Source organism: Camelus ferus, chromosome 2, assembly GCF_009834535.1.
Source record: "Camelus ferus isolate YT-003-E chromosome 2, BCGSAC_Cfer_1.0, whole genome shotgun sequence".
Classification (NCBI taxonomy): domain Eukaryota; kingdom Metazoa; phylum Chordata; class Mammalia; order Artiodactyla; family Camelidae; genus Camelus; species Camelus ferus.
Genome location: NC_045697.1, coordinates 109,414,965 through 109,433,460, shown reverse-complemented (window position 1 = coordinate 109,433,460; position 18,496 = coordinate 109,414,965). Strand labels below are relative to the sequence as shown.

At 44.7% G+C, this 18,496-nt stretch overlaps 1 protein-coding gene and 1 long non-coding RNA gene across 2 annotated transcripts in view; one reads left to right on the top strand and one right to left on the bottom strand.

Moving 5' to 3' along the window:
* Nucleotides 1-2,026, bottom strand: part of TMEM131L (transmembrane 131 like) — a 159,808-nt gene extending 157,782 nt beyond the window's left edge. Inside the window, 2 exon segments of the mRNA XM_032465146.1 lie at nt 1,068-1,138; nt 1,842-2,026. Coding sequence (XP_032321037.1) covers nt 1,068-1,138; nt 1,842-1,965 — 195 coding nt within the window. The 5' untranslated portion in view covers nt 1,966-2,026.
* A 16-nt stretch (nt 2,027-2,042) lies between these two features.
* On the top strand, nt 2,043-8,441 carry LOC116659008. The gene is made up of 2 exons (XR_004314268.1): nt 2,043-7,079; nt 7,900-8,441. It is a non-coding gene; the product is annotated as an uncharacterized LOC116659008 (long non-coding RNA).
* The last annotated feature ends 10,055 nt before the right edge of the window (nt 8,442-18,496 follow it).

The window sequence follows — 18,496 nt, the reverse complement described above, 5'->3', positions numbered from 1 at the left end:
CCTCTAAAAATCACCTCTCTACCTTGAAGCTGTTATTCATTAGCCCGGTTAAAAGGAATATTCCAAATATCTCAAAACCAGCACTCTAAACGCTTCACACAGGAGGGAGAACGCTGAAATGTAAAAGTGCACTCCAGTCAAGTTACAGCTAGATATCCTGTTTTCTGAACAGGCACAAGAGACAACATAGAATTAAGTGCTGCCACCAATGTGGGAAGTAATGAACATCTGAAAAATCACGGCACACAAGCTGAATATTTCCTTGTAATTCAAAATACTCTCCCCACCAAAAAAAAAACCCATGCATTTGAGGTTACTACTGCTGCTGCTGAAAAACAGCCAACATGATATTTCAATGTGCACATCTGCAGTCAATGAGAATCTCTCCTAAAAGTTAAACCTGAAACACGACAGCTTTGCAGTCCTGTATCTGTGGCAGCAGTGAACCCTGTATGATGCCAGATGCCTAACAAATTGTTAGCAATGATTTTTCCACATGCAATCATTATATCCTATAGGGGGGGAAAAACCCCAAAACCTGAAATTCAGGTTCTTAACAGGAGGGTGTATTCTAACACGAATTAAAGGTACTTGGAAAAAATCCAAGATTACAATCCTTTAGGTCACATCTCCATCCCAAAGCTACTTAACGCTAATGGTGAGTACCATTCACTAACATTTCTTAAATCAATATTCTATATTGTGCCTGTGGTCCTCAGGCACACAGCACGGCTCACGCAGAGACCAGGGCACGGGTCCCTCGCCCACCCCGGCCCACAGGCGGCCGCGGGGCCCGCCCTTCCCCTCGGCACCGCCGCCGCTGGCCGCAGCCCTGCTGAGGTGGCCTGGGCTCCCACCTCCTGAACTTGGGGCGGGCGTGACTCACGGCCTGTCACATGGCGCGGGAGGAGGCCGGGCAGGCCACCGCTGCCAGGTGTTAAGGCTCGGCCGACCGTTTATTTGCCTTGCAAAGTGGCCCGAGCGCCGGTGCCGCCGCGGGGCCGGCGGCCTCCGGGCCTCTGCTCGCTCGCAAGCCCGCAGCCGCCCTGTCACCTGGTCGTCCTCACCTGAGTGGGCAGCAGGAGTTCCCCTTCTTCTGCCTGCCACAGCTCCACCACGTTCGGCAAAGGCTCAACCGCTGCAAGAACACCGAAAAACACACCGCGCTTTTAATGCACGGAAAAGAAACGCTTCCTGTTTCCCGATCGTCCCCCCAAGCACCCGCCTCACCAAAACAAGCCTCCCTTTCCTTCTCGAAGTGGAGGCCACCCGAGGAGGGAGGCGAGAATCAGAACACAATGGACGGGGTGCAAGCCGGCGGCCCCTCGGAAGGAGAGGAGAGGGCGTGCGGACTCCGGGGCTCTCGTACTGGTGGGGGAAAGAGAGGGGAAGCCACTCCGCGGGACCCCGCGCTCCGCATCCCGCGGCAGCCGGGGCGGGCGTGTGCGGGATGCGACCCAGGCAGCCAGGCTCGCGGAACAAAGCTGCAGGAAGCCGGGCCGCGGCGGGGCCCCAGCGCGCGCCACACAAAGCGGGGGCTGCGCCCGGGGCGCCCGGGGCCCGCGCACAAAGGCTCCGGGGCGTGCGCGGCTAGCGGTCCGCGCGGCGGTCCCCAAGCCCCGCGACTTCCCAGCTTTCGGGTGTCGGGGGGGTGAGGGACGCGGCAGGGTACACCGCGGTTAGCAGAGGTTATCAGCACGGAATTGCAATCGCTTTCCTTCCTTCTTCGGCCCCTTTCCCGTTCCCCTCCTCGCCTTCTGATAGATTTCAGCAGTTCCCCAAAAGAAAGGGAAGGGGGGGCGGGGTGAAGAGGGAAGCCAGCGAAGCGGCGCCAGGCTGACCTTGTCCCTGAGCCCCTCCCGGGCGACAGCAGGGCAGGAGGACCTGGAAGACGCCCAGCAGGAGGTTCACGGCCGCGGCGGTGCGGCAGTAGCAGCCCGGCTGCGGGCGTCGGAGCCCCGCCATGCTGCTGCTCGCGCTCCTCTCGGGTGCTCGCCGAGCTCGCCGCTCGCTCGCTGGCGCCCGAGCCGCCTCGCCCCGGACCCGCCCCCGCGCCGCCCGCCCCGCCCAGCCCCGCCCCGCCCCGCGCCGCGCCGCCCCGCCCCCGCCCCGCCCTGCGCGCCGCCCGCTCCGCGCGTGTGCGCCACAGATAGGGAGGGACGGAGCGCGGCGGGGCGCGGGGAACGTGGACAATGCGCACTCCGCGGCCGCCGCCCCGCCCGATGCGGAGCACATGGCTGCGGGCCCGCCCCGCAGCGCTCTGCCGCTGCCTTCCCGAAGCTGCGGGGCCCGGGCGCGCTCTGCGACGGTGACAGGGGCGCTCAGAGGTGGCGGGAGGGGCTCCCGGGCCGCTGTCGCCAAGAACTTTGGGGGTGGTTTCCGCTTTGTTCTGGCACACGGGCCACAAGCGGGTTATTGCCCACGCGGCGGGGGCGGCGGTGGGTGGTGGGAGTGAGGAGTCGCCTGGCGAGAGGCCCTAGATAGGACATTAGTGGAAATAATGCAGTGGTTGTCAGGAAAGGCGAGTGCAGCCACATGGCTACTGCCAGTTTTGCAGCGAGGATATCCGGTGGCTGCAAAGTCTGTAATTTAGAATAAAAAGAGCTCTCCCAAGACCCGGAGGCTGACCTCATCGCCGCGTGGCGGTGGGACGCCCGGCACCCTCCATGGAACCGGTCCAGGTTGTGACAGGTGGGGAATCCTCTTACTAGGGGATTTGTCGCTTTAAAGACCCTGCACCTACTCCCCTTTGGATGCCTATTACAAAATTTAGCCAGCCTCTTCTGAAACCTAGTTGGAGTTGAGGACGTGATCAGTTGTCTGTCTCTAATATTAACAGAGTAATATACGTGGTACTTAGAAATGTGTTTTCTAGCCCCATTTTTTGATGCCTGTACCCAAAATGTATGACTAAGATCCGAGGTCTCTTTTAAGTTGATATCATGCCTTGCCAGAGGTATAGCTAGCAAGGGTTTATTCTGAAATCTATTTGCACAATCTGGAAGTATTGTCAGTCTTAAGATATTTTTCGTTAATTTGCTACTTCCAGAGTAACTTGTATGAAATTCAGAGAATATGAACAGTATAGAATAGAGAAGGGGAGTGCCCAGGGCACACCTGTCTGCTTACGTTGATCCTCTAGTTAATTGCTTCTAGTGCCTTAAAGTCTAGACAATGGAAAAGCAGTGGTTGGATAGCAGGACAGATGCGGAGAAGGACTAAATCAATTATGGATCCTCTCCCTCCCCAGGACGTAATATAGTACTGTGAACTCAGTCTCACGCAGTCTGTGCGTAACTCTAAGCAAGGTTAAATAGTCTAATTGCTCAGCCAGAACTCAACATTTAAGAAGATTAGCATAAATATAAGCCCTCGATGTGGGAAAAAAAAAGTCACTTTGCATTATCCAACTCAAATACCTCCAGTATTCTCTGTCCTTTGCCTTTTTTCTCTGTTGCCTGCCAGCATTACCTTTCCTTTGCAAGGCTCTCCAGTCCTAACCCAACTCGGCCCTTTTTTCTCTTCATTTCACTTCTTTAAATTCGTATTTGCCCCTAGGACTCTGAAGGTCTTTCTTCTACTGTGTTAAGGGGGCCTCTTATAACAAGAATACTTACTTGCACAGCCCACTAGGCAGTAACTGCTCCTTCAAAGTTAATTTTTACATGAAAATTCCCTCATTGGCCTATTTATTTACAACATGTATTTTTAAGTCCTATTACAACTATGTTACTCGGAAAGGAAAGCAAGCAAACATTGACAGCATAGCAGGTTTTGTTAAACAGATTTGATAAAAAGTCGCAGTACAAAACTTTTTGTTCTTACTGATTTTTAAGCTATTTTACTTTTTACTCAAAGTCTTCCAAACACTAACCAGTATCACAGAATCAATGGAAATGGGTTAAAAGATAGAGGAAAATTGCTACGGATCATACATAAATGAAGCTCTACTTTGTTCTTCTACTGAAGCTTTTTAAAGACCAGCTTAAGTTTTCGAGCTGTGGTCTTGTGGACTTTACAAAGTTGGTAATGCTATTTGACTGTTGTTCAAAAAGCCAAAAGCGTGTCTCTGCAGTGCCATGGGTTTGGAGAGGGACACAGGATTACACAGCTGTCTCCTTAGATAAATCCAACCTACTTAGCCTTCTCTGGAGGTATTTTTCATGCTGACTCACGAACAACAGGAAAGTTATGGCCCATTAAGTAGCATCCATGTTTTGAAGTAAACTTGTTCTCCAGAGAAGACTCCTGTGTCATTGGTGCTGTATTTCCATTATTCCCCTGTGGATAATAGATATTCTGTTAGAGCTGGAAAAACTTTTGTCTATTAAATAATAGTCTAAATGCCTCATTTTACAGAAGAAAATGAAGCCTGGAAAGGATGAGAAATATCCAAGTTGTGTAGTGGCAGAGTTATGGAGACGTATGTATGAAATAATATTACCCGGAAAAAAATTAATGTAAACGTGAACTAACTCGATATGCAAGTTATATGCAGAAGAGTAAAGCGTGGAAGAGACACTAAGGAGATATTTTACTGGAGTATATCAATTTTTAAAAAATTTTTGAAGGGTAATTGGGTTTATTTATTTATTCATTAATTTTTTTTTAATGGAGGTACTGGAGCTTAAACCCAGGACCTCATGCATGCTAGGCACACACTCAACCACTGAGCTATACCCTCCCCTCCCTGGAGTATATGCATTTTAAATTAGATCCGTATAAGTTTAAATGATCTTTTGTAAAATCACACCTAAAATTGACAAATCTATACTTATTTTAAACGTGCCAGATGTTGACCATGCTTTTGACTTACTTTACTCTTGTTCTTCTTTTCTTAATTAGTACAGATGAAAACCAAGCAAGTTTATAAATGTGAGTTATATCTCAACACAGCCTACATAAAACTGACGGGGTGGTGGCAAGCCCAAATCACTTACCTCTGATCCAGAGAAGATTCAACACAGCAGGTCACAAGGTGGTTGTGAAGACTCTGAGATTACGGATGGTAAAGCACCTAGTATAGGGACTGAGTAAATGCTAGTAACGGTATTACCATGAGTTTGCGTCGTGGGAATGTGCCAGAATGCCATGAATATGGTGGGGTTTTTTCTTATTCTTTTTTTTTTTAACATTCTTTTTTATTGACGTATAGTCCGTTTATGATGTCTCAATTTCTGATGTACAGCATCACGCTGAATGTAGTAAATTTGATACGGACGTCATATTACCTATTCCTGTCTTATCTCTTATCACTCAGACATGCTGGAAATGGGAGTGACTGAGGACAGTGCACATGAAACAGCTGTTTTCTAGCTCATCTATGCATACATTTCGGGCCTCACCCCAATGGAGACAACAAAACTCATCAAATCTCCATCACCATCATTGCTGGGATGCAAGCGTCATCCTTGGCTGGGAGGAGATCCTCAGAGGGAGGGTTCTTGAGCATGGCAGAAACCTAGGGATTATGGGCAGGTCCTCTTGAGATGCAGACTGCCCCCTTGACTCAAAGGGACTCTTCTTTAACTTTCTTCTGTTTCATCTCATCTCAGGAAGCCTCAGTCATGTGCATCAGATAAGTGTTCTCGCCTTTCTTTCTCAAACAACTCTGTTGTGTTAAACAATTGTCCTTTTCTTCTCTGGGACCATCAGACAGTTTAGGGGGAGAGGCAGTATTCATAGCTAAAAATAGTCATCTTATTATGTTGTACACCAGAAATTGAGACAACATTGTAAACTGACTATACTTCAATTAAAAAAAAGAAAGAAACAGTCATTTTTCTCCACTTTTTTTAAACTCATAAAACTACAACAAAAAGGGTAAATTTGACTGCATATAAATTTAGTTGATTAAATTCAAATTTTTAAATTAGATCACTTTTTTAAAAATTAAAGACAGTTTTTTAAACATGATCATTCTTATTTATCTCATCTGGCATGATAACATGAGATCTCCTTCTTAACAGATGAAGAGTTCAGTACAGTATTGTTATCTACAGGCACCATGTTGCACATGGTTTCCAAAGCTTATTCATCTTGCATAGCTGAAATGTATATATATTGATTGGCAACTCCCCCATTTGTCCCTCCTCCTAGCCTCTGATAACAACTGTCTGTCTCTCTTTTTTTTAAATTGTATTATTTAATCTTACATACTTTTGGGGGGGGTAGGTAATTAGGTTTATTTATTTATTTTTTAAATGGAGGCACTGGGGATTGAACCCAGGACCTCGTGCATGCTGAGCACACACTACCAATGAGCTATACCCTTCCTCCTACCATTCTCTTCTTTGCTTCTACGAGACTGACTATTTTACATACCTTGTATAGTGTAATCAGGCAATATTTATCCTTCTATGACCAGTTTATTTCACTTAGCAAATGTCCTCAAGTTTCATCCATGTTGTTGCAAATGGTAGGATTTCCTTCTTTTTCTGTTGAAGTGCATATGTACAATATGTCTTTCTAGCTTATTTTATACCCAATAGTTTGTACCTCTTATTTCCCTCCTCCCTCCCCTCTCCCCATTGGTACCCACTAGTTTGTTCTCTATATCTGTGAGCCTGTTTCTTTTTTGTCATATTCACTGGTTTGTTGTATTTTTCAGTTTCCACATATAAGTGCTATCATACACTATTTGTAGAGACAAAAAATTTAAAGAGAGTCTAGCATGTGATTTACACAGGATGCCTTGAGTGTGGTCCTGCTACATGTTTAATGATGATTAAATGAATGTTACATGAATGGAGAAAAAAAAAAGTCACCTTCCCAGCCTCCTTTGCAACTTGCTTGCTATTTGGTCTACTTCTGGTCCATGTGATGCAAACAGACTTGTACTGGCATGGCTTCAAGGAAAGCTATTTTCCTAATGAAGAGGAATAGACTCAGCTAGGACAAGAGTTTTGCTCCGTGTTCTTCTTCCTGCTGGAATATAAGATGTGATGTACAGAGGTTTGGCAGCCATCAGACAAGCCTGAGGAAGAAAAGTACCTGTTGAGGATGGTGGATTGGAAAGGCAGAAGTCTGCATCCTAGAAGAATTAGGAAATGCTAGTTTCCCTTTCAACATCTTGTTTTGTAAGCAAAAGTAATCCCTTCTTACTGTGGTCAAGTTTTCTGTTACTCATAGCTAGAAACAATCCCAAGAGAGAGAAGGGAAAAAACCAACACAAAAGTGGAAGTAAACAATAATCATTAACAATAACCAATCTCAAAGATATTAACAGAATGCTCATATAACAAGAGGAACTAGCAAAGTAATACTCGGTTTATTTTACAAGTGCAAATTCAAAGCACTTTCGTGCATTGTTTTATATCAAATTTGCACAATAAATAAAAGCAACAAAAGTAAATACAGACTAGACAGCTGCAGAGAAACAGTGCTTATCTCTTAATAAACTAGTTTATTCTCCAAGGGAGAGTCTACTGTCACCAGAACCATCACTGCAAGTCTGTTTGAGTGGTGTACAGCTATGACTACCACCTGTGAGATTTTCTCTACCTCCTCAATCTGCTTTGCAGCCGCTTCTCCTATACCCAGCCTTTGAAAGTAAGAGGATCCCACGGCTTGGTCCTGGATACCCTCTCTCTCTCTCTGGGCAAACTCATCCAGCCCTATGTCTTTAAATGTCTATAAGCCAGTGAGTCCCAAGTTATAATTTTAGCCCTACCCTGAAGTTCCACGATCATCTATCCAACTGCCCACTTGCCATCTCTACTTGAATGGCTAATAAGCATCTCAAACCTAGCATGTCCAAAACTCTTGAGTCCACCTACCCAAACCTGGTACAGCCCCACCCTTCCTAACTTCCAGTCCTTGGCAACACCATCGACCCAGTGGTTCAAGCCAAAAGCCCAAGGAGTCATATTTAATTCCTCTTTCCTTTCCACCCTTTAGATCTCTCCGCAAGTCCTGTGGTCCTCACCTCCAGAATAGTTCCCGTACCTCTCCTTTCTTTCCGGACTGCTACCTGGACGGATGTGAGCGCCCCATCCCTCTCGTAGACTCCTACGACTGCCCTCTACCGGTCTCTCTGCTTCAGCTCTCACCACTTGTATCTCTGCTGTGCAATGGCCAAACTGATCTTAACACAGAATTCTTATTAGGTGTAAAACACTTCATTGGTTTCCCATACAATTAGAATGAAACCCCGACTCCTAGCCTTGTCCTACAAGGAACTGTGACATCTGGCCCTACTCCCCTTTCTGGCCTCATCTACCGTCTTCCCCTTGATAAGTGCTCTTCAGCCCGGGGACCTTTGTGTCCTCCAAGCTCATTGGGCTTGACCCCCATTGAGGGGCCTTACTTGGCCTTATTTTACATGTTAGAAACTGAGACTGGAAGGGTCAATTGTTCATCTGGAGTTAGAATTCGGACTCTAATTTTACCGCACTATACTGTCTCTAAAGATAAGAAACAAGAACTCACTTGGAAACTTCCATTGGTCTTCATGTTTTAATACTACTTATTTTAGGATGCTTGTAGGCAGGTTGGAATAGTCTATGACAACCCAGCTCTAGCCGTTAAGAAGAAGTTACTATTGCACATATCCCTACAGAGCATAAACCTCTTATACACTTTCCAGGCGATAAACTAAGGTCAATATGAAATCCACTAAAATCCATCATTTTTCTTCTGAGCCTCCGCGCTTTGGGACAGACAGATCTTTTCCCTCTGCTGACACTTGAACATACTAGCTTATAGTCTATGTCAGCAAGTTGTTTGTGAAAATCTCAAAAATAGTGACTGCCTTAAGTTAGTTGTTTGTACTTGTTATTAAAATGTTCTACTTGGGGATCCAAAATGTAAACCAAAGAGTGGAATTTATTTTTCTCTTCCTTGTTGTTGGAAAAGTTAAAGAAGTATATTTCATTCAGAAGGTTGGCGGGAATCGCAATTCTGTAAATTGAGTCAATTTCTTGGTAGATGATCTTGGAAAAACTGTTTTTTTAAGGTCCTTTAAAGTGGGGACCCATGAAACAAGACGTCTGGGAAGCAGTAACAGGAAGTAGTTTTTCAGCTCCATTCAACAGTCTGAAGTGATCCATTGTAAGCTTCCGCTTCTAGAAATAATGATAATCTTCATAGAGTTCTCACGTCATGTCAAATCCTACCCTAAGGGCCTTGCTTATATTAAGTCATTTAATCCTTCCAGCAAGCCTATGGGGTGTAGGTACTATTATTATCCTATTCTACAGATGGAGAAGTTGATGCACAGATAGAGGAAGTATGACTGCCCAAGGTCATAAACCAATAAGGTGCAGAGCTGAAATTCAAACCCAGGCTGGCTGTCTCCAAAATCCACATTCTTCATCACCAGAGCAATACCACCCTTAGACCCTTATGTGAATGGGCAGTGATGTAATGGCGATCACTAGAAATGTAGGCAAAGCACAAGGGAATTGGGGACACTGAATGAAGGCCATCATGGCACTAAGAAAACTAACAAATTGCTTTTAAGAGGATGTCAAGCTGGTATAACTAACTCCAGGTCACTGAATGGGTCATGGTTCCAGAAAGAATGGCATGCTTAGTTTTGGAAATGGGTCTGTCTGGGTTAGGTAACCCTAATGTAGGGTTATGAATATGAATTAAGACATGTGAACCCATGTTGCTGTCGGACCTCCCCAAACTAATACCCTCCATCGAGTCCCATAACTAGATCCGATCCAAAAGTTGCATAGCAACAATTCTTATCTGACTTGCCCGTCTGAACAATCTAACTGCAATTTTGGAAAATGGGTTTCACAACCTTGAACAAGGCATTCCACCTCCTGGGCCTTTTTTCTTGCCTAGAAACTAAAGCCCTAAAGTAATCTGACCTCTAAAGTCCTTTCCACGTCTAACGTTGAATGATTTTCTGGCCAGACCTGATGGCTTGGCAGCTGGAAGCCTGAACTGTTTTTATTCATCATTTCTTACAATTCCAAAGTCCACTGAGTAAAACAACTTCACGGCTTCCTGAATCTGCGTGCTTTCGGATTACAATCGTGTTAAGTTTGGCACTTAAAGTTCAAATAAAAAGCTGCCAGGTCAGCAGTAGAGAGCCAGATGTCCCAGTTCCCAGGTGATAAGGGAGGAGGGTTCTGTTTTTTCTGTGGCTCAGCCAGGACTGCCAGGCTCTGGCCACTGGCTAAGCTACAGTCCGTGGAACCTGGTGTCCTGTCTGTGGGGCCTGGGCAAGTCACCTAACCTCTCTGTGCCTTAGTTTCTCATCTGTAAGATGGAGATGGTAATGGTCTACCTCATCAGCTGTGGCAGAAAAATGAGTCCAGAGACACAAGCCCCTAGAGGAGTGGCTGGCCCATGTTGCTTTGTTGCGATTGTTTCCTGTATTAAGGTAAACAAAATGAGACCTTGAAGGTCAACCCAAAGAGTCTGTGGGACCACAGCAACAGGAAACCTCCGGTGATGGCCCGGAAAATGCTTCTGCGGGTCAACCTTAATGCCAGGCCGTGTGAACCCATTGCCCTGGTGCTGTGAAAATGCTCCACTTCAGTGCATCCATCGAGACTCGTGTTTCAATTCCAGGCACACAGGGCAGTAGAGGGCTTCTATTTTCCCTTCAACTGCAAATAAAACTGCCCACCAGTTGGAAAAGGAGCATCTTGAGTAAGACCCGATCTGGGTGATCAAACACAACACGCTCACAGGGGACAGTAACTGCATCATGCGAAACTCAGCCTTCCCGACACCTGGGTCTAGAAAGAAGCTGCAGACACGTGATCGGGGTGGGCGTTCGGTGCGGGGGTGGGAGGGGGGCGGTCCCACCGCGCGCGGAACTTGTTCCCTGCATCTCGCATCCCTGCGGCACCCTGGCCGCCTGGGCGGCGAGCGCAGGAGAGCAGGCCCTAGAAACCAGACAGGAGGCAAACAGAGGCCGGGAACACAACCTGAGCCAGTCGGCCGCCAGCGAGAACCTGGCAGGGGGAGCAGGAACAGGAGCAGCGCTGAGGCCTGAGGAGCCCGGGCCCGCGGGAGGCCAAGGGGCAGAATCACAAACAGCGGGGTGTGGACCTCGCGCAGCGGTCGCCGCTGCTGCTGCAGCCAAGGGGCTGCAAGGAAGGCCTCCAGCATCAGCCAGTAGCTCTTCGGAGCCGTCTGGATTCCCGGAAAGTAGGGAGAGGCGCATGGTGGGGTAAGAAATCCGTCTAGCTCTAGGGTGACAGATTCGGTCCCAGCTGGCTGTGCCCCTGGCTCCTCCCCGGGCCCTGTTTCCTCTGTGAGCATCTTCAGCCCGGAGCTGCTGCGAGTAAACGACTGGCAGAGCTGAAGATCCGTAAATTGGTTAGCAGTCTTCGGCAATCACTTGTGTGTGAGGAGAGAAGAATCTAGACTAAAGCAGTAATAGCAACTTTGCTAAACAGCAATCAGGAGATGCCCCTCCCGCACCGCCCCCCCCCCCCCGCCCCCGCCAGTGTGTAGGCAAATTCTTTTGTCAACCGGATAGATCTGAAGAAATTACCCCTACCCACTCCCCTTAGAAATTATTTTTGCTCTCTGTTAAAGATCACTTCAGTCCTGAAAATGTTTATTGCTTTAGGTCAGCCTTACTTAGATTAAGGAAACTCTGCAGTATCATTTCATGATGATTAAGATGACATAATGACAACAGCCAAAAAGCGAATCATAATAAAACCCAGGGGTGGGAAAGATTCCAAGAAGCCCACTCTTATCAATGCCACAGACAGGACGGGTTGGTACTTCTTCTGGAAGGTGGCCTGATTACAGAATTAGAGACATAGAAATGGCCAGATCTTTTGACACAATAATATTCTTGGAAATTTATTTTGAAAAAAATCATTTTAAATGAGAGATACTTTGCAAGCTACTTATGGCAATGTTATTTGTAGTAGCTCTAAACTGGAAACACCCCAAAGAAATCCAGGAACACAGAAATGGCAAAGATAATTAGGTTAGATTCACTGAAAAACTACTCAGTACAGTGACATATATATGTATATGGTTTTTAAAATACTGCACAGAGGAAAAGGTACATACACATGAGGTGGGAGTGAAACGGATGTCCAGGCAACAAAATTGGGCAAGGGTGGGGACAGTGTTTAATTCAGGCAGAACGTGGGGTTCATGAAGGAAGAGGGGAGGTCAGGTCCACTTGGAAGGGTGTAAGTGCTGGGATCCGCACAGATGAGGCGTGTAGATTTCAACACAAACCAAGACCTGAAAAACTCAGGAGTCATAAACAACTGGAAGATTGTAGGAGAGAAGGTGGGTGAGGGGTGAAGTCAGTAACCTCCGTGGGCAAAGGGATCAGTGGCTGGGACTTCTCTCTGCCCCTCTGATGGGCAGATAATCAAAATCAGCTCTGAAGCCGGAGGCCAGTATGCGGGTTGGTGGCTTGGAGGGAGCAGGGCTCTGAACAGGAAATGGCTAAGACGGTCTTTCTAGTTGTCAAAGGAAGTTGATGTAATGAAGACAAGACTCTGGGAAAATGTGGCTCAATTATTAAGCCCGAACAGTTCAGATCACCCCTGAAAAACAAGCCCAGGTGGTATCTTAAAAAGGTAAGAGGTTGAGAGAATTAGATGAAATAACGTGTGTGTACACCTGAAACTAACACTGTAAATCAACTACATTTCAATTAAAAAAAATTTTTTTAAATATGTGTAGACACTCTGCCAACTGAGAAGTGCTTTATAAATACTTGCTCTGAAGACCAGGGCTTTAGTCTATGAAAAAGACTGCAAAGTTAGCCAGTAGGTACATTAATCCTAAATCAATAGATGACTTTATATATAAATTCTTCCAGCTCTAGTTCTGAACAAGTAATGATAAAATCATATGCTTGTATCTTAGCCATTTAAACAGATTGACTCTTTTCAAGGGATTTCTGGTGATCTGTAAGCTAGCCATAATTAAACTGATCACATGAATTAGTGAAATAGCCCCAAACACCAGATCAACCATAATTGGTTCAATGATTTTTGAATTCTGAATATTTTAAATCACACGAACACTCATTCATTCATTCATTCATTCATTCAGATCAGCCTGGAGAGGCACGGTGCGTCTGTATAAGCAGGGTAAAGTAAGGCAATAGAAAGTTACGGAACACTATAGACTTTAACAAAAGAGAAATACGAAAGTAGGGCTACATTATACAGATTGTCCTTTCTGCTGATCTCAGTGAATAAATAACTGACATTTTTGCAAAGAACAATATTTGATCTTTCTTGCTTGAGCTTAAAATTTGGCTTCACCAAGCCCGCTGAATTATGCTCACTGCGTGCACTTAACACGCACTTACACGTTCCCTTAATGTTTGACTTACCAGGGCCAAGAGTCAGCTTCTACCTCATGCCTCAGAGATATCAGGTTTCAACTCTCGATGTCTGAATCTAAACACCTTCCCCCAACCCACCCACCCCCTGTGCCTTATAAAAATGAAAACTTTCTTTTGATTTTCTCCTTGTGACCACTGGGGTCTAGGGCTATTTTCTTTCTCTACTGTTGTTAAACATCACTGGTATCATTAATCCCAGTTGGATGAAGGTATACGGTGGCAATTCCAGCTGAGAAAGGTAATCATTACTTTTTGTTTTCATATTCTTTTTCATTAAAGGCTATTACAAGATATTGAATATATTCCCCTGGGCCATACAGAAGAAATTTATTTTTTAAATCTATTTTTATATATAGTGGCTAAAATTTGCAAGTCTCAAACTCCCAAATTTCTCCCTTCCCACCCCCTTTCCCCCAGTAACCATAAGATTAAGGTAGTCATCTTGACTTGATACCAGTTTATCCTTGTGATGAAAGTGCCATTTCATTTTTGATGGCTGTAATTTAGCATTTATCCCTGGCGCTGGATTTTGTGTTGCCTTTATAAACACACACACACACACGCACATGCACACGCATACGCACACGCACAAAGAGCCTAGTTCTTTTCAGGCAATTCTCCAGCTGTGAGTTTAGCAAGCCTTCCTGCTAATGGGGAGACGGACAGAATTACAGCTCCAAACATTCCCCTGCCACTGATCCAGAACATGTGTTATCATATCACACTGTAAATTGATTCCAAATCCCTGCCAACAGGGCACAGTCTGCATTCCAAATACCTGAGGCCTTGGGACAGTGAATTGTAAAGTAAGTAAGCTGTGCTTCCACCTTTAATTTGGTATAAGCATGAATAAGTTTGCTACACACAGTTGATTCCTAGAATATGTTGGGGGGTTTTTTCTGAAAACATAGAACAGCCCACAGAATCTCTACACCTTAGTGACAATAGACTTTATTTTGAAGATCCCCAGTCCCTTCAATTGTTAATGTCACTTCCAATCTCTTGGCGAAAGGTGCTTAACAGGAAATAGGGCAAGACGGAGGGGAGCGCACATTTAAGATAATAAAGTGCCTCTCTTTCAACTGATGAGAGACGTAAACAGTCTGACTGTGATGGTCTCCTGGGAGGAGAGGTCTAGGATTTCAAGTGGTATATAAACAGTTGCAGAATCTCTGCAATTACTTTGGAAATGAACTCCTGGCGCGGATGGCAATGTACAGAAGAAACATCTATTTTCAGTCCCATGCGTTTCCATGTGGATAACCTGAGCTGCTGTCAATTTACTCCTTATTCGGAATAATTGTATAGATTAGCGAACAACTATCACTAAAACTTCTCTTTATTTTTGTGACTTTTGAGGACTGACGAGTGGGAGCTGGGAAAAGAGACAGTAAGTGTCCCTTGACTGGCATTGGGAACATCTTGAGGATAAGCAGGGAGGTTGGTTGAATCTCCTCGGAAGCCTGGGGCCCCAGCTCGGTTACCACGGCAATACGGTTCCACCCAACAATTTCACGAGACAAGGTCTCCGTTGCTTCATCACTCTGGAACATTAGCCCCTCCCACTCTTCTTTGATCCAACTCTTTCTCATTAGATCCTAAGAAAGAGCCGCATACGCACACATAGGAGCAGGGACTAAATACTTTCTGACAAGTGGATTAATGCCAGAGGGCAAACTGCCAGACAGGCTCCTCAAACTTTATAGAAGAGGGTTCCGCGTATTTTTCACATTAAATCTCATCATACATGGAAGAATGGTGGTGTAATGGTGGCATGGCCTGGTTTTCCCCAAGTGAATCAGTCAGTGCTAATAAATAAAATGTGGCTAACTGAATAATCACCACAGTTTATTTTCAGGTTCGTCTGGCATAAAGAAGACATTGCTCCACTAGCCTGCAGGAGGCCTGGGTCTGGGGACCAGCTCAGGTCAACCAGCTGAGTGACTTCCACTTGTGCTGTCAGGGCCTCCGGTTCTTTAACTGCAAGAGGGAGGAGTTGGGCTGTGGTTGCATCCTGAAGCTCTCCCCTCGGGCTCAGACCCAGTGCTGCTCCTCCCTAGGGGTCCTTTCTGCTCTGAGAGTCAAGATTTTCTTGTCCATTTCCAGGTTGGTTGGTTTGATCTTGCTAACCTAAAACCTTTAAGATATGAAAACAATAAAGTTGAAGAAGGAGGCTATATTCTCAAAATAAAGGAACTCTAACCTTATTACACCATTTTAAAAAGGTGTGGTTATGTCTGTTTGGGAAAGGCAATACATAAGGCTGTAGTAGGAAAGAATAATTCAAGTCGGTCCAACTATAATAGATGTTTTCATTTCCTGAAAAGCCAAACGACAAACAACATCTAGAAAACTGATTTAAATGCTATAGCAGCAAAAGTGGCTTCTTAAGTATCAAGACATAAGTCTATATGTTAAAAGTCCCTCTTGAGAAATGTTCTCCTATCTTTATTTCTGTGTATTCTGTTACAGCAGATATCATGGTTAGCATTTTGCTGCAAAAGCCGCTGACTATAAGCTCTTTGGATCCATTGACCTGGGTCCCCACTGAGAATCTTGGAACGCTCTGGAAGGAAGGAGGTCTGCTCTAGTTGGTTGTGAGATGAGAATATAAGAACCACCTGGAAAAGGGCAGGAGATACACTTGAAACTAACATTGTAAATCAACTACACTTCAATTAAAAAACATTTTTTAAGGGGGCTGGAGACATTTATTCTGTACGACCTTGAGGAGGTGGCAGACAGGAAGAGATACAGTTTTCAAGGGGAAGGAGGGGGTAGGCTTCATAAAGATGACAGTTGAGCAGGACTTAACTTTGCAGCTACCCGGGGAATGAGCGCTCCGGGCAGAGGACAGCCCAGGCCCTGTGGCAGAAGTGTCCCTGCAGGAGGCCAAGGTGGCCAGAGTCGGGAGAGAGGGAGCGTTTGGAAGATGAGATCAGAGGGCAGAATGAGTGGTGTCTCAGGGGCCACTGTCAAAGCTTTGAAATGTACTTTTGCTTTGCAAAACATGGGGCATCAGGAAGGGTTTTAAACAGAGAGATCTCATCTGACATACATCTCAAGGGCTCCCTCTCTGGTCCTGAGAGTAGACTGTCCGAAGGCAAGGATGAAACAAACCAGTGTGGGGGCTAATGTGAAAATCTAGTCTAGAGATTACAGCGACGTGGAGACGGTGTTAGCAGGAGAGGGCGTGGAGGTAGTCAGATTTCAAATCTGTTTTAAAAGTAGAGTCAACAGGATTTCCTGACATAGATTGGATGTGGGATGTGAATTTAAAAAAAAAAAGAGTCAAATCTTTCTCAAAAAGAAACAATTATAGTGATAGATAAGAGACGACTGGTTGCAAAGGGTTAGGGGTAGGGGTGTGGTTGATAGGGACTTTGTGACCAGGAAGGGAGGTTTTTTGGGGGATGATGAAGCTGTTCTGTATCCTTAAAGTGGTTGTGGTTACATGAAATCTTTATCTAGCTAGCTGTCTGGTCAGTCTGTCTATCTATCTATCTATCTATCTATCTATCAAAATGCATAGAATTGCAATCCTCCAAAATAAATATTTTCTGTGATTAAAAAAAGAGTCAAACAAGGAATTATGTTTAATATCTTGTAACAACCTTAAATGAAAAAGAATATGAAAACAAATATATGTATGTATATGCATGACTGGAACATTGTGCTGTACACCAGAAATCGACACATTGTAACTGACTATACTTCAATTAAAATAAATAAATAAATAAAGATGAAAATGAAAAAAAAGGAGCCAAGAATGACTCCAAGCAACCTGAAGAGTGGAGTTACCATCACCTGAGCTGGTGATAAAATGAAACATCCCACTCCGCCACAAATCTCTATTTTTCCTTGTGTTTTTTTTTTTTTAAATGATCTGCATTAACTGCATAATTTCGATGATCACTCCAGTTTCTACATAAGGTTGTTCTTTAAAAAAGTTATTTATTTACTTATTTATAATATTTATTTATTTATTTTTCATGGAGGTCCTGGGTGCATGCTCCACCACTGAGCTATATCCATCCTCCACAAGCTTGTTCTTTTGCCCAAACTATTCTCCCTGCCTGTAATAACTCGTATTTCCCTCTTCCTTCTCTGCCACTCTCTTTATCACTAAAGGGTTAGTTCAAGCTCCACATCCTCCAGGAAGCCCACCCTGACCACATCCCCAGCAGAGCTCTACTATGGTTGTCTTCAGTGTGCTATCTGCCATGATTTATTTGAATGAAATACTATTATTCATGGAACTACTGTTAAGTGTGATCCTTCAATAGCTATTTTTGCTTAAGTTGTTACTGTCTTCAACTTCTTTTTTTCCAGTTTGATTGAGATATAATTCACATGTAATGTATTCCTTTTAGATACACTGCCTAATGATTTTGTATAGGTATACAGTGGAAATTATCACCACAATAAGGTTAGTTAATATCCATCAAGTCACATAGTTACAACTTTTTTTCTTGTGATGAGAACCTCTAAGAGCCATTCTCGTTGCAATTTTCAAACGTTTAATACAGTATTGTTAACTATAGTCACCGTGCTGTACATCACATTACATCCTCAGGACGTGTATGTCTTATAACTGGAAGTTTGTAGATTTGAACCCCTTCACTCATTTCACCCACTGACACCACTCCCCTCTACCTCTGGCAACCACCAATCTGACCTCTGTCCATTCGTCAGCTTCGAACTCTTTCTCTCATCTTCCACACCAAGAATCCGCTCAGCCCCAATCTGAGTTGCTACATACAGACTTTAACACTGTCATGTTCCAGGCTGGGGTGGTGCCAAGGAGGCAGGTGATGTCCCTAGACCTGCTTTCAAAGGACTTTTTCCAAGTGCTTGTTTTATTTATTAAATGTCTATCTGCGATACATTTCTTTGTAAACTCTAAGTGGACTGCATCATTGGCCTTTGTTAACCATTTTGCTCTTCAGTTAAAACAGTTTTTATTCAACTGTAAATATCATGATACAGAGTTAATAAGAGAGAACATCTAACTTTTTAAAGAAACATCTTGATTCCCTTGGTTTATGAAAAATATAATGGAAATAAAACAGAATATTGATATAATAAAAAAAATTGTTCATCCTGCGGGGGTGGGGAGGTTTGTTTGGTCACCACCAGAATTGGTGGGTGCGACTGCTCGCCATCCTGACATCTTTGGATGTTTCCGGA